At 44.6% G+C, this 12915-nt stretch overlaps 1 protein-coding gene across 4 annotated transcripts in view; it reads left to right on the top strand.

The window, feature by feature from the left end:
• LOC112923379 (acyl-coenzyme A synthetase ACSM2A, mitochondrial-like) overlaps positions 1 to 10443 on the top strand; it is a 33093-nt gene extending 22650 nt beyond the window's left edge. For 2 of the 4 annotated variants that reach the window (XM_026003216.2, XM_072753713.1), the window contains 9 exons: positions 376 to 455; positions 675 to 798; positions 1994 to 2074; positions 3540 to 3641; positions 4532 to 4659; positions 4781 to 4880; positions 5925 to 6044; positions 9047 to 9132; positions 9707 to 10443. In XM_026003216.2, the coding sequence (XP_025859001.1) occupies positions 376 to 455; positions 675 to 798; positions 1994 to 2074; positions 3540 to 3641; positions 4532 to 4659; positions 4781 to 4880; positions 5925 to 6044; positions 9047 to 9132; positions 9707 to 9710 (825 nt within the window). In that variant the 3' untranslated portion in view covers positions 9711 to 10443. Of the gene's footprint in view, positions 1 to 375; positions 456 to 674; positions 799 to 1993; positions 2075 to 3539; positions 3642 to 4531; positions 4660 to 4780; positions 4881 to 5924; positions 6045 to 9046; positions 9405 to 9706 lie in introns of those variants that run through there. The other 2 variants (XM_026003215.2, XM_026003217.2) reach the window with 1 other exon arrangement.
• Positions 10444 to 12915: the final 2472 nt, after the last annotated feature.

Here is a 12915-nt window from a genome sequence, read left to right as displayed (position 1 = left end):
AAAGCTAGTCCTGGAAGGTTAAGTAACTTAACCAAGACAATATGTCTGATTTGCAACAGTAACTGAGCTCCTTCCCTTGGTGACTAGGGGTTTACATAATTCTAGAGGTGTCTTAATGGGGGCTGGTCATTAAATTGGCAGGAATAGTGAGCCAGAATTTGACAAAAATATTCCAAATTAGTCCTGGACCCTTTCTTTAAAATGATAGGTGGTTATTTCTCTATTATTTTTGACTTAAGAATTTGGTCTGAAATAGAATAAAGAAAGTAAGATTTCCAGAGCCCAACTCCAGGACCCATGCTTGCAACCACTATGCATGCTGGTAAGTTCTGTACCTAACCTGGTGCTTAGTGTCAGTCGGCTCTCTCCCTCCAGGTGCTGTCCAGCTACCCAATCAACAACTTTGTAGGAGCACCCATCATTTACCAGATGTTGATACAACAGGATTTTTCTAGGTGATGAGGCTTTGGGGGTTGGTAAGAGCCTGTGGGTTTATTGGCCCAATCCTCCTGTGTCCACCACATACACATATGCTCATCTCTCTGACCTGTTAAGCATGGGTTGTCCTGTGAAGCCTGCCTCAGCATTAAAGTACCTAGAATCCTCTCCAGGCCTGGACAGAGTTGGTTCTAGGGAGGCTCAGGGTGAATATTTACCTCTCTTCTCTCCTTCAGTTATAAGTTACCACATCTACAGAACTGCTACAGTGGAGGGGACACTCTCCTTCCAGAGATTTTGGAGAACTGGAGGGCCCGGACAGGATTGGACATCCGAGAATTGTATGGCCAGACGGAAACGGTACCTACTCCTAGGGGAACCATGAGCTGGTGAACCTGGTGGGCTTCCAAAGCCTCTATGATAATAAAAATATGAGCCACTACTTATCATGCACTTATTCAATAAATATTTATTTTGCAACTACTATGGAATAGGTACTGTTTTAGCATCAACAAAGCAGCCAAAGCTCCTACTGTCCTGGACATTACATTCCAGTGGAAATGGGGGTGTTGAGACATAAACTAATAGATATATAACATGGCAGACAGTGAGAAAAAATTTTCCATTTTATGGAAAAAAGTAAAGCAGGTGAGATGGGGTGAGATAGGCTGAGGAACTGGTATTTCAGATATGGATATCAGGGAAATCCTCTTTAATGAGGTAACATTTCAGCAGAGACCTGAATTTATCAAGCATGTTATCCTCTGTACTAATCTGCTCAGACTAAAGTGAGGAATGGGGATAAGAACCCACTAAGACCCCCACCTTACCTGCTGAGATGTCTTCTTGGAACTCTTGGGGCCCCTTGAGCATGAGGTGAATTCATATTGCTCTGTACCACACCGCTTATCAAAAAAACCCTGAGGTATAGTTTCCCCAGCAACTTTTCCAATGCCTCTTGTGACTCTCAGTACCTCTGGCCTCCTCCTCTCCACTCGTTCATCCCACACCCCTCTGTGGCTAATAGGTTTCCCTGGCAGGATTCGTGAGGTAGCTTGTGGACGAGAGTGATATGATGTAGAACTTTGCAAATGTGGGTGAGGACAATGGCTATGTGGCAAGGACTTCCAGCTGAAATGTTTAGGGAATGTTCCTTTCAATACCAGCATCTCTATCGGATTCATTTTAGGATTCAAGCAGAGCTAGCTCTCTTATGAGAGGTAATTTAATCCCATACTGTTTTAAAGGATTTTTGTTGTCCGTCATCCCTATTATAGTATAGTTCCCTCTAAATAGATTATGATGTGGCTGGCAGTTCCTTTTCCCTGGGGAGGGATCAGTCAGATTGTTTTCCCAACAATGTAGTGCAACCCCTCAGAATGGGGGTTCCAGTCAAAGGTTGGCGGGGGGAAAACCAGGAAAAGAGACGGAGCTACCAAAGAAAAGGCCACTTCATGACTGTGTTAGGATCTGCTACGCTCTACTAAATCTTTGTTTTTTCTGTGACCACATGACTTCTCCTGAGGTTTGCCAATCCATCTACCACTTTCTGCAGGGAATAACTTGCAGAGTTTCCAAGAACATGAAAATCAAACCTGGTTACCTGGGAACTGCTATTCCTCATTACGATGTGCAGGTTTGTTAGGGGCTCTAAGGAGGGAGGGAAAAATAAGGAATACACTAATTTTTCGGTAATTTATTTATTACATTGTTCACTGAGGAAAAATAATTGAAATTAAACATTAAAATCATATTTAAAAAGGAAGAGTAACAATGAAAAGAAGGAAGGGAGGGAAGAAAAAAGAAAGGGAGGAAGGGAGAAAGGAAAGACAAAAGAAAATTAATCATATTTATATAATCCAGAGAAAACCACTTTGAATAGCAAATTAAGTAGCTAGCTATTTACATAAATATATACACTTTTTAAAAAAATAAGAGTCAGTCTTGACATATCATTTTGTAACTCACTTTTATCCTTGAACAAAATTGGGTGACTATCTTTCCAGGTCAAATAATATCTTCTTACAGCATGAGTTTTAATGACTACTTAGTAGTAGATAGTATGGTTCCACTACTCTTTATGCCTTTTATTGGTCAATGGATGATTTCCAAAATTTTCACTCGTAAAAACATTAAACAAGATGTTTTACCTAAAATTTTGCTCTTTTCCCTTATTATTTCTTTGGGCTAAATTTCAAGAAATAGAATTTGTGTCTATGGTTACATGCATAGATATATGTATCTAAAATGTATAACAACTTATACTCTATTCAGTGTTATTTGTAATTGCCTCCTTCTCCCTCCCCCTGACTATGATCATAAGTTTTAGAATTTAAATCGAATTTACCAACATATAGTAGTACATCATTAGTTTCAGGTGTAGATTTCAATAATCATCAATTGTGTATGACACTTGGTGTGTAATCATTTTTTAAAGATTTTATTTATTTATCTATTTATTTATTTATTTATTTGAGAAAGAGACAGAGCATCAGCAGGGGAGAGGGAGGAGAAAAGGGGAGGGGAAAGCAGGCTCTCCGCTGAGCAGGAAGCCCCACATGAGGCTCCATCCCAGGAACCTGGGATCATGACCTGAGCTGAAGGCATATGCTTAACTGACTGAGACACCCAGGTGCCCCTATAATCATTTTTAATATCCTTTTAAAAATATTTTTCTTCATTCTCATATAATCCTGTGACATAAGCTGTTATTATCTCTGTCATACAAATGAAGGCAGTGAAACATAGAACTTGGGCTCAAAGTCAAGTAGTAAAGAGCCATAATTTGAGTTTTGATCTGTCTGATGTCCAAGTTCATGGCCTACAAAGATCATGGGAAGCTATTCTTTTTACTGAGCTCCCACAGACAGGAGGTTCTCTTTCCAAGGTCATCTGGTCCAGTCTCAATAAGGGGGTTTACCTCAACCATCCCAGGTAGATGGATTAGAGGTTGGGATGTAAAACTCTTTGCTCCTCTTTGTTTCTGGTTCTTGTTTTCAATCACCACTAGAGCAAGAGGGTCTTCCATCAGACCAGATCAGCTCTTCCATGCTGCTGCTCCAGCCACATAGAATCTACTTTCTATCTGCTTCCTCCTTCAGGTCTTGGATGACAAGGGCAATGTCTTGCCCCCTGGCATCGAGGGAGACATTGGCATCAGAGTAAAGCCTATCAGGCCTATAGGCATCTTCTCTGGTTATGTGGTGAGGAACCAACTCCTCCCCTCTGTTCTCTATGAAGATAGTGGACTCTGAGAGGGATGGGGTGGGGGAAAAGTTATGTATCTCCCCAGAGGTAAACCAGGGCAGGACATGGGACAGGTCCAGTGTCCAAGAATGGGCACTTTGTGGAGAGAAAAAAAACTGGGTATTCACCCCTGCCATCCTTAACCTATCCCAAATTATTCTTCTTGAAGAATTATCATTCTCCTATTACCCTTTTCCACCCCCCAAAAAATGTTCCATGTCAAAAAGTTTATTATCCCCAAACTACATAAAGCAGTACTCTCCCAAGGCAACCCTGCCCCTCTCCAAGTATCTGTCCCCCATTGATATCCTTTAGAGCCATCCTAGACATGACACTGAGACCTTACCATATAGGTGGAAACTTCCCTATCTTCAGACTTTGGAACATTAGAAATAGATGATCCTCAAGCCTGACTGGCTTGCTATACAGATGAGGATGGATAGTGAAGTCAGAGATTACAAGAGTCAACCAAGACCACTGCTATTGAAAAAATGGGCAGAGGAGACCTCAAACACACACCTTCTGATACCAAGATGATGAAATAATCACTTAAATAAATCCAATGCTAATAGTTGCTGCCATTTATTGTGTGCTCACTACAACATAATGCCCAAGAGCATAGGTGAATAAATGAATCAATAGTATCCATCAGACTGGACCCTGGAGAGTAGTTGAGAGACACTGGTTACAATATTGAAATAAAAGGGAAAGTTCCAGGTCCATCTGAAGGGCTGAGGGCAAGACCATCATGTGTAGTTGTTCAATCTACAAATCTGTTCGTGCCAGCCCTGGGGCAGAGGATTTAGGCTTTGCAGTTATAGTGACTATGACTCTCTGTGGTCACCAGGACAATCCTGAGAAGACAGCAGCCAGCATTCGAGGGGATTTTTGGATACTTGGAGATCGGGCAATCAAGGATCAAGACAGCTACTTCCGGTTCATAGGCCGGTCAGATGATATCATTAACTCCAGTGGGTGAGCTTGGTTTCTGGGCTGGAAAGGGTAATCTGGATCTTTATTCTGGCTGGCTCTGAACTTTTGGGCTGGCCAAGAAGTTGAGTGTCTAGTGTTTTCTGAAAGACAGGCTCTTCTACAGGTATCGGATTGGGCCCTCAGAGGTGGAGAATGCACTGATGGAGCATCCTGCTGTAATTGAGACAGCTGTAATCAGCAGCCCAGACCCTGTCCGAAAAGAGGTGACATGGGAGCAGTAGCCTGTGGCTGCAGGGGTAGGAGGTGGGGTGTGCAACTTTTGAAGACAAGGGCACATGGCTTAGTGGTTAAGATTTGATGAAATCTATGGGCTGGAAAGCCCTACCACTTACTAGCTGTGTGACCATGGGCAAGTTACTCAGCCTTTTTGAGCCTCAGTTTCCATCTGTAAGATACAGTGTTATTGTGAGAATGAAATGTGTTAATATTTGTAAAGTGCTTGCAACAAAGCCTGGCGCACCATATAAGGACTATTATTATGAGGCCACAGCTATTTCATTGTGCTGGTTGCCATTTGAATCCAAATTTGAGTCCTGACTAGAACAGAGGAGGGATTTGAGCCAAGGGATAGAGCCCCTAAGCCATGGGGTTTACGAGAACATAAGGAAGAAGACCCCTTTGATGTTACGGCTATAGAAACAGGCCCAGATGGAGTCTAATAGACTTGGTATATGTGTAGAGAAAAGTAAGGTACAGAGGTGGGGGGTCCAAGTACATTTTGATAGGGTACAAGTTGACCATCATATCTCTGACAGATATGTGTCATATCACCCATGGAAATAATAGGAGCCAGTAGACAAGGGAAGCCCAAAGGGGATCCTCTACTGAAAATCCCTCTGTGCCAAGCACTGAGCTATGGCTTGCTATATATGATTTAATTTTATTTCCCATGAATTAATTATGACAATTGGATTATCCTTTTATAGAGGTACAAACTACGGTCTTTGTTTTTTGCTCTTCTAAGAAGTTTCTCCCTGTCACTCTCTGTTATCCCTAGGTTATAAAGTAAGGGTACTTTTTAATTTATAGTCCTGCCTACCCATCCAATAAGCCACTTTAATGAGAACTGGAACCTTAGGTATTGTTAACCCTATTTGTTCCCTTTCCTTTGCCCAAATATCTGGAGGCACAGTTGAGGGGATATAAAGGTGGTAGATTTGGTAGGAAGCCTTAACTCTACTTCTGTATTATTCCAGGATATGGCAACACACTGATCCCTTCTCTCTTGGCCCTCATCCTCCTGGTAGGTGGTGAAGGCATTTGTAGTTCTGGCCCCACAGTTTCAGTTCCACAACCTGGACCAGCTCACCAAGGAGCTACAGCAGCATGTGAAGTCAGTAACAGCCCCATACAAGTACCCAAGGAAGGTGAGGCCTCCGAGCCCCCATGCTCCCCTCACTTGAGGAACAGAGATATTTCTCTTCTTGTATTTCTCTTTTTCAGGCTGTGGGTAATGCCTATAATGCCAAAGTTCTGCCTGACTCTAACCAAGCAAGTCCCAAAAGACCATTCAATAGCTGTTTAGATGCTTGAAAATTGGCCTCAGGCTTGCTGAGCTTGCTTTGAATTGAAAGTTGAGGGCTCCCATGGGAACAAGTTCTGGCCAATACCCCATCAAATTCCTACTCTCTGCACTGGGGTCTTGCTATTTGTTCAGGATTCTTTCACTTTTCAGAAACAGAAATCCAACATGAACTGTATCGCTCACACAATTAAAAAGTGCAGGGATGGGGGCATCTTTAGTTGTGGCTGGTACCAGACATTCAAATGATATAATCAGGGATGCTTCTTTCACCTCTTGACTCTCTTTCTGTACTGGCTTCATTTCTTAAAATTTTCCTCCTTTGTAATGGCTACCAGCAGCTCCAAACATAGGTTTTTAACAGTTTAGCAAATCACAGTAATAAAAGAGCATCTTTCCCTGCAAGGCATCAGCAAGTCTTCAGGTTGATGCTCATTGGACCAGTTTAGGTCATGGGCCCATCATTAAATAATCCCTATAACTAGGGTGAGGGAACACTTTGGCCAGTTCTGGGTCATGTGATCACCTATGAAACAAGTTCAGGAAAGATGGAGAGAAAACTGCTATACCCATGATATGGATGGAGGGAGAGAGGGGTGGCTTCCCATAGGAATATGGAAGTGCTCTTACCAGAAAAGGCAGAAAGTATAGAATCCACTGTACCTGTTTTCATACTGAGACAGGGAACTAAGGCATGGGGGTTGACACTGAAGGGGGACCCAGTTTTTGGAGGTAGGTAGGAGCTTGCCCCAGGGAAAAGAGAAAAAAATATTTTTGATCTCTGGTAGAGATGAGAGCAACTATATTAAATTTAAAGCTACTGAGATGCGTACCTAACGTAGAAGCTCACTGATGCTTTGTCAGCATAGGTTAATTGTTGCAAGTGGATTTTCCAAGAAACAGACTCGATTAACATATAAGAGGTTTGTTAGGGAGTTCTTCTGGATCAATGTCTGGAGAAAGAAAGAGAAGGGAAGAGAAGGGTGCAGGATTGGGCAGAAGGTGAAGATTCACTGTGATATTATGTCACTGAGGGCCTCAGCCAACCCCATGGGGAGTTCTGCAGGCAGGACAACCTTTCAGAGATCCGGAGCTGCAGGTGAGGTTGGGAGAGTGCTGTATAATTCCATGTAGATCAGGCGTGGATGTAGGCTGTGCTGGAATGGGGATGTGGCCCTGGGAGAGGCAGCTCTCCTTTGGCTGCAGCAGTCCCCAGGGAGATCTGGCAGTGGGAGCTGGGAGGGTTAAATCATTCTTGCAGGGGAATCTAGCAGCCCATCAAAGATTCTACCACATAGACTTTCAGCCTCAAACTCATAGGAAGGCAGTCAGTACAGCACAATCTATAGAATAAGACAGTTGCATTCAAAATTGATCTCTGTCACTTACTCAACAATCTCTCTGTGCTTCATTTTCCTTGTCTGTGAAATGGGGACAATAGTGTTACTCCTTTCCAGGTTGTTAATAAGAAGAATTAATATTTGTAAGACATAGGCACTCAGAAGATTAGCACATAATAAGCATTTAATAAGTATTTTTAAGGGGAATTAGAAATCTAATAACACCCAATATATTATGAATTTTGAATTGTAACTGAATATTTTGGAGGATCCAGTGGATCCACAATATAATGTTATATTACTCAATAGATGTGTCTCTTTTTAAAAGTCTCTACTCTAGAATGCTTTGGGCAGGATTCTTTGATCTCTTCCCTCCTTCCTAGGACCAAACCCTTCCTAAATCTCCCCTGTGGCTTCTCTTTACCCTGCATCTATAGCCTTTACCCTCTATCCAGTTCTGCCTTATAGTGCTAAAGCATCCAGAGACCACAGGAAGTGAATAGGTGTAGCTGTGTTTCAATAAAACCTCATTTACAAACATAGGAGGAGGGCTGGATTTTGCCCTCAGGCTATAGTCTATGAATCCCTGCTCCATCCCATTGTGATTTTAACAAACCCCTCCCTCAACAAAGTCAGTCTTGCCTATGTAAGACCCCCACATCAACTTTTAAGAAGATAACTTTTCCATATTAGTATTGGTATCCCTATTTTTAATACTTTTATCAAACTCACAACCATCTGACTCCTGGACCAATACCTTGGCAAGCTGAGCCTTGTAATAAGGAAGTCTCTGTGAACTGTCTTCATCATCCATATCTTAGGATTCAGGAATATTAGATGGAGGGGTCCTCGACTTCAAACATTTTTCCCCACAGATATAAAGAATGAGATTAGAGAGATCTTATAGTTCTGCCAACAGGAAATGACTGAGCTGGAATTCAAAGTCAAGTCTCCGAGCTCTTAAATATTTACTGTCTGTAGTCCAGGTTAATAACCACAGCTAATATTTTGAGTGTTTACCCATGCCAAAAACTTGGCTTGCCTAATTTCATTTTTTCCTCACAATAACCCAATAAAGTTGTTACTATCCTACAGTTAACTCAGTGGGAAAATTGTCTCAGGAAAGTCAAGTGACCTGTCCAAAGCCAGGGAGGTGGTAGAGGAAAGACCATAGGCCTTTCCTATAGCGATGTCAAAGCTCAGGTGTTTGAGGACTGCATAGTGTCACATTTGCTGTGCTGCTTCTCTTCTGTCCTAGGGTATGTTAGACACCATTGGCTGGACCTTTATGTACCATTCCAGCCATTGTCTTCTTGCCTTTGTCCCAGAACACTTTCTGAAACTTCTTATTGCCTAGGGGCTGCCCTGGGAGTGTTCCAATCTCAGTCTTCACTCACCTGGAGCCTCCAGCCTCAAGAGCTTCTTCTCACCCTATAGCAGTTCTTCTGAAAAATCTACCCCTACTGGGGTCACAGATGGCCCACACTAGGCTAACTATTCCCAACAGGTGGAGTTTGTTTCTGAGCTGCCCAAGACTAACACAGGGAAAATACAGCGGAAGAAGCTTCGAGACAAAGAGTGGAAGACATCCAGGCAAGCTGAGGCCCAGTGAGACCTACATGGGCATCCCTTTGGGCCCTACACTTCTTACTTCCATTTCCCTTTGGACTTTTTGCTTTCCTCTAGGGATAGAAGATTCCTTATGACAAGAAAACTTATTTCTGTCTTTCCCTGGTTATTAGCACAAAATCTACTATATTAGATGTTGAAAGAAGAAAGGGGAGGGGGAATAAAAGAGAGGAAAAAAGAGAGGAAGAGAGAAAAAGGAAAGAAAAATTAGATAAAGAATGAAAAAGCAAAAGAAAGCAATTAGGAAAGAAAAAGAGGGAAGGCAGGAAGAGGGGGATGGAGGGATGGAGGAAAGAGAATTGGAGGAAGGCAGAGAAAGAGAAGAAGGAAGGGAGGGAAGAAGGGAGGAAATAAAAAACCTTGATAAAAATAGTAAGAGAAAGAAAAAAAAAAACCAAGATTTTGACAAATAACCTAGTGTCCTTTACATAATGCTGAAATATAACTCAAGATTGGCTAAAAAAAAAAAATAGTAAGAGACTGATAAGAATGATTTGTCTCACGGAGAAGTGAGGGCAACTAATAATTATTCTCACAGGTAGATGGACAGTGGCAGAGTCCAGCAGAATCCTGGATCTTAGGAAGGAAATGAAAAGTCAACGCACTTCATCTTACCCCTGGACAGACCTCCATACAGACAGGCTTGCGCCTGTGGTTAGGACATTGGAGGCCTCCTCAGGTCACCTCAAACCTCAGGACACACATGACCAGAGGAGGGGAATATCCACTATTGAGTGCTTTCCATATGCCAGACACTGTCCTAAGCATTTTATAAATACTATTATGTTTCACCTCTGTGTGGCATCTACAAACTTTGGTACATAGGTGTGAGAACACTATAGGAACCTCGAACAAGTGTCCCTTCCCCATGGCTCATGTTTGTGGTAGTATCTACTCTTCCTAGCATCAAGTAATTGTTGGGCCAGTGGGATCAAGGGGGATCAGGAGGCACCAACAAAATGGCGGCAGACCCTCCATCTTGTTATGCTCCCCTCAGAACTTTCCCACCACCAGCAGACCGCCCAAGGACACATCATCAGGTGGAGACAGGGCCTATGCAGGAAACCTGAACCACACCTTACCCAAACCCCATATAAGGGCATAAGCAGTTATCACCCCATACAGACACAACCCCCTCCCCCTCCCCCCTTAAAAGCTCACATGTACTCCCTTTGGGTGCGCCTTCCCTGGCCCATGACTCCCCACTCTCTCCCTCTCCTGTGGGCCACGGAACCTTGCCTGAGAGCACATCTCATTAAAAGCTTGCCTCAACCAGCTTTTGCCTGGCCTCTCTATTTCATTTCACTACCAATTGGATTAAACCTGACATTTGGTGCCGAAACTCAGGAGGAGATCAAGGCCGCACTCTGGTGGGGAACCTCTCTCCTCTCATCACCAGGACCTTGTCTGAACCCAATGCCTTGGATTGGGCAGTTCCCCCAATTCTGTGCCCCTGTCCAGGTGGTACTGCCTGAAGCCACAGCCACACCAGGGCAACTCCACTAAGCCACCGTGTGGCTTTCCATTGGTCCCTAGAGATCAGGAGACATCCTCATCCTCACGGTGACCTGTTTCTGTCCGTGACCCTGAGCTGCAAATGGGGACACCTGTTTTCAGTGTCTGGGTTACCTGGCAGGAATCGTGGGAACTGCCCAATCCAAATTTGACCCCCAAAACTACCTTGGATTGTCTACTGGCCAATTTTGAAACTCTGGGGTTCTCACAGGATCTCAGAAAATGCCGACTTACCAGACCCTTACAGATCTGAACAACCTTTGTCAATGCCAGGGTAAATGGTCTCAGGTCCCTTACATTCAGGCTTTTTGGAACCTCTGCTCTTGTCCTTCCCTCTGTTCCACTGCACAAGTCCTTCTGGCATGGGCACCACCTTCTTCTGCCCCCAAAACAAAAGCCCCTGATTCCTATCCTCCTTCCCCCCCCCTCTTGGAACCTCTTGAGGGTCTCACTGGTCCCCCAGTCAGGGGAATCCCTACCCCTCCTCCTCCCTACTCGAAACCTTCTTCCCCCCCTCCCTCTCCCTCTGCATCCCAAACACCCTTACCTATCCCTGACCCTCAACCTTCACTTCTTGCTTCCCCTCCAGGCTCTACCCATACAAGATCTCACAGGGTCTCTTCCTCCCCTGACCTACTCTGTCGCTTACGAGAGGTGGCGGGTGCAGAGGGCATTGTACATGTTCACGTCCCATTTTCACTCCAAGATCTTTCCCAAATCTAGAAACAGCTGGGCTCTTACTCTGTTAACCTAGGAAACTATATCAAGGAATTCCAATATTTGACCCAGGCATATGGCTTGACTTGGCATGATTTCCATGTTATCCAGACCACCACCCTTACAACGGAGGAGAGGGAACATATTCAGGCTGTTGTCCAAGAACACTCAGACCAGGTCCATTTGACCAATGCCACCAGCCGGTGGGTGCTCAGGCAGTTCCCGCTGGGGATCCTGGATGGGATTATCAGACTGGCCAAGATGGCCGCTGCCACCGCCACCGCATGGTCCATTGTCTTATCGCTGGCATGCGGGCGGCCTCTAACAAGGCTATCGACTATGATAAACTCTGGGAAGTTGCTCAGAACCCAGATGAAAACCCTGCAGTTTTCCTTAATAAGCTCACTGAGGCCTCAACCCAGTACACTGGCCTGGACCCAGCCTCCCCAGAAAAGCAGAAATGAGTGGTCTTTTTCCTCCCTAGCTGGGCTACTGTCTTGGTGACCCATTTTATCTCTCAGTCCTCCCCTGATATCATAAAAAATTTAAAAGGTCGAGGAGGGTCCTCAAACTCCCATTCCTGACCTGGTGAAAATGGCATTTAAAGTCTTTAACACCCGAGAGGAAGCGGTTGAACTTAAGAGGCAGGTTAGACTCCAGCAAAAGGTCCAACTCCAAACCCAAGCATTGGTAGCAGCCCTGACGGGCTCTGGAAGCCAACAGAAAGGGGAAATCAACTACACCCCCCCTGGGGCTTGCTTCAAATGTGGAACTGAGGGACACTGGGCCCATCAATGTCCCAATCCCAAGGAGCCAACATGGCCATGCCCTCAATGCAAGATGATGGGCCACTGAAATCCGACTGCCCCAGTCTTGGAGGATCCTCGGCACCTCCACGAGGTGGAAACCCCGAGCCGGTAAGTCTAGCCTTCCAACTACTCAGATTGGATGATGACTGACGGGGCCCAGACTCGGACACCTCCCCTAACCCAGGCTGAGCTCAGGGTCATGCTCCAGGTAGTGGGTAAGTCCATCGTTTTCCTGTTGGACATGGGGTGACCTACTCTATCTTGCCTTCTTACTCGGGTGTCAGTTTCCCCTCTCCATTAGCGGTGGTGGGAATTGATGGCACCTCCTTCATTCCACAAACTACCCCACTCCTCTCTTGCAGCCTGGATGAGTTCCCCTTCTCACATTCCTTCCTTATAATTCCTTCCTGGCCCCCTCCTCTCCTCGGCCAGCCAGGATATCCTACACAAACTCAAGGCCACCATTTGTCTTTCTCCCTCACCGTTTCTGCTCACCTCATCTTACCCTTAATCTCTCCTGATCCTTCTCCACCACCCCATCTCCCTTTACCCGTTAACCCCCAGGTCTGGGAAATCTCTAAACCAATTGTGGCCACTCATGACCCCCCCCCCCGCCCCACCCAGGATAAATCCAGTTAAAAGATCAAACCTCCTTTCCTTCTCATCCCCAATTTCCAATTTTGGAAACTCACCAACGGGGTCTTAA

Source organism: Vulpes vulpes, chromosome 3, assembly GCF_048418805.1.
Source record: "Vulpes vulpes isolate BD-2025 chromosome 3, VulVul3, whole genome shotgun sequence".
Taxonomy (NCBI): domain Eukaryota; kingdom Metazoa; phylum Chordata; class Mammalia; order Carnivora; family Canidae; genus Vulpes; species Vulpes vulpes.
Note: the sequence above shows the minus strand (reverse complement) of the source record. Positions and strands in the feature narration are given on the sequence as shown.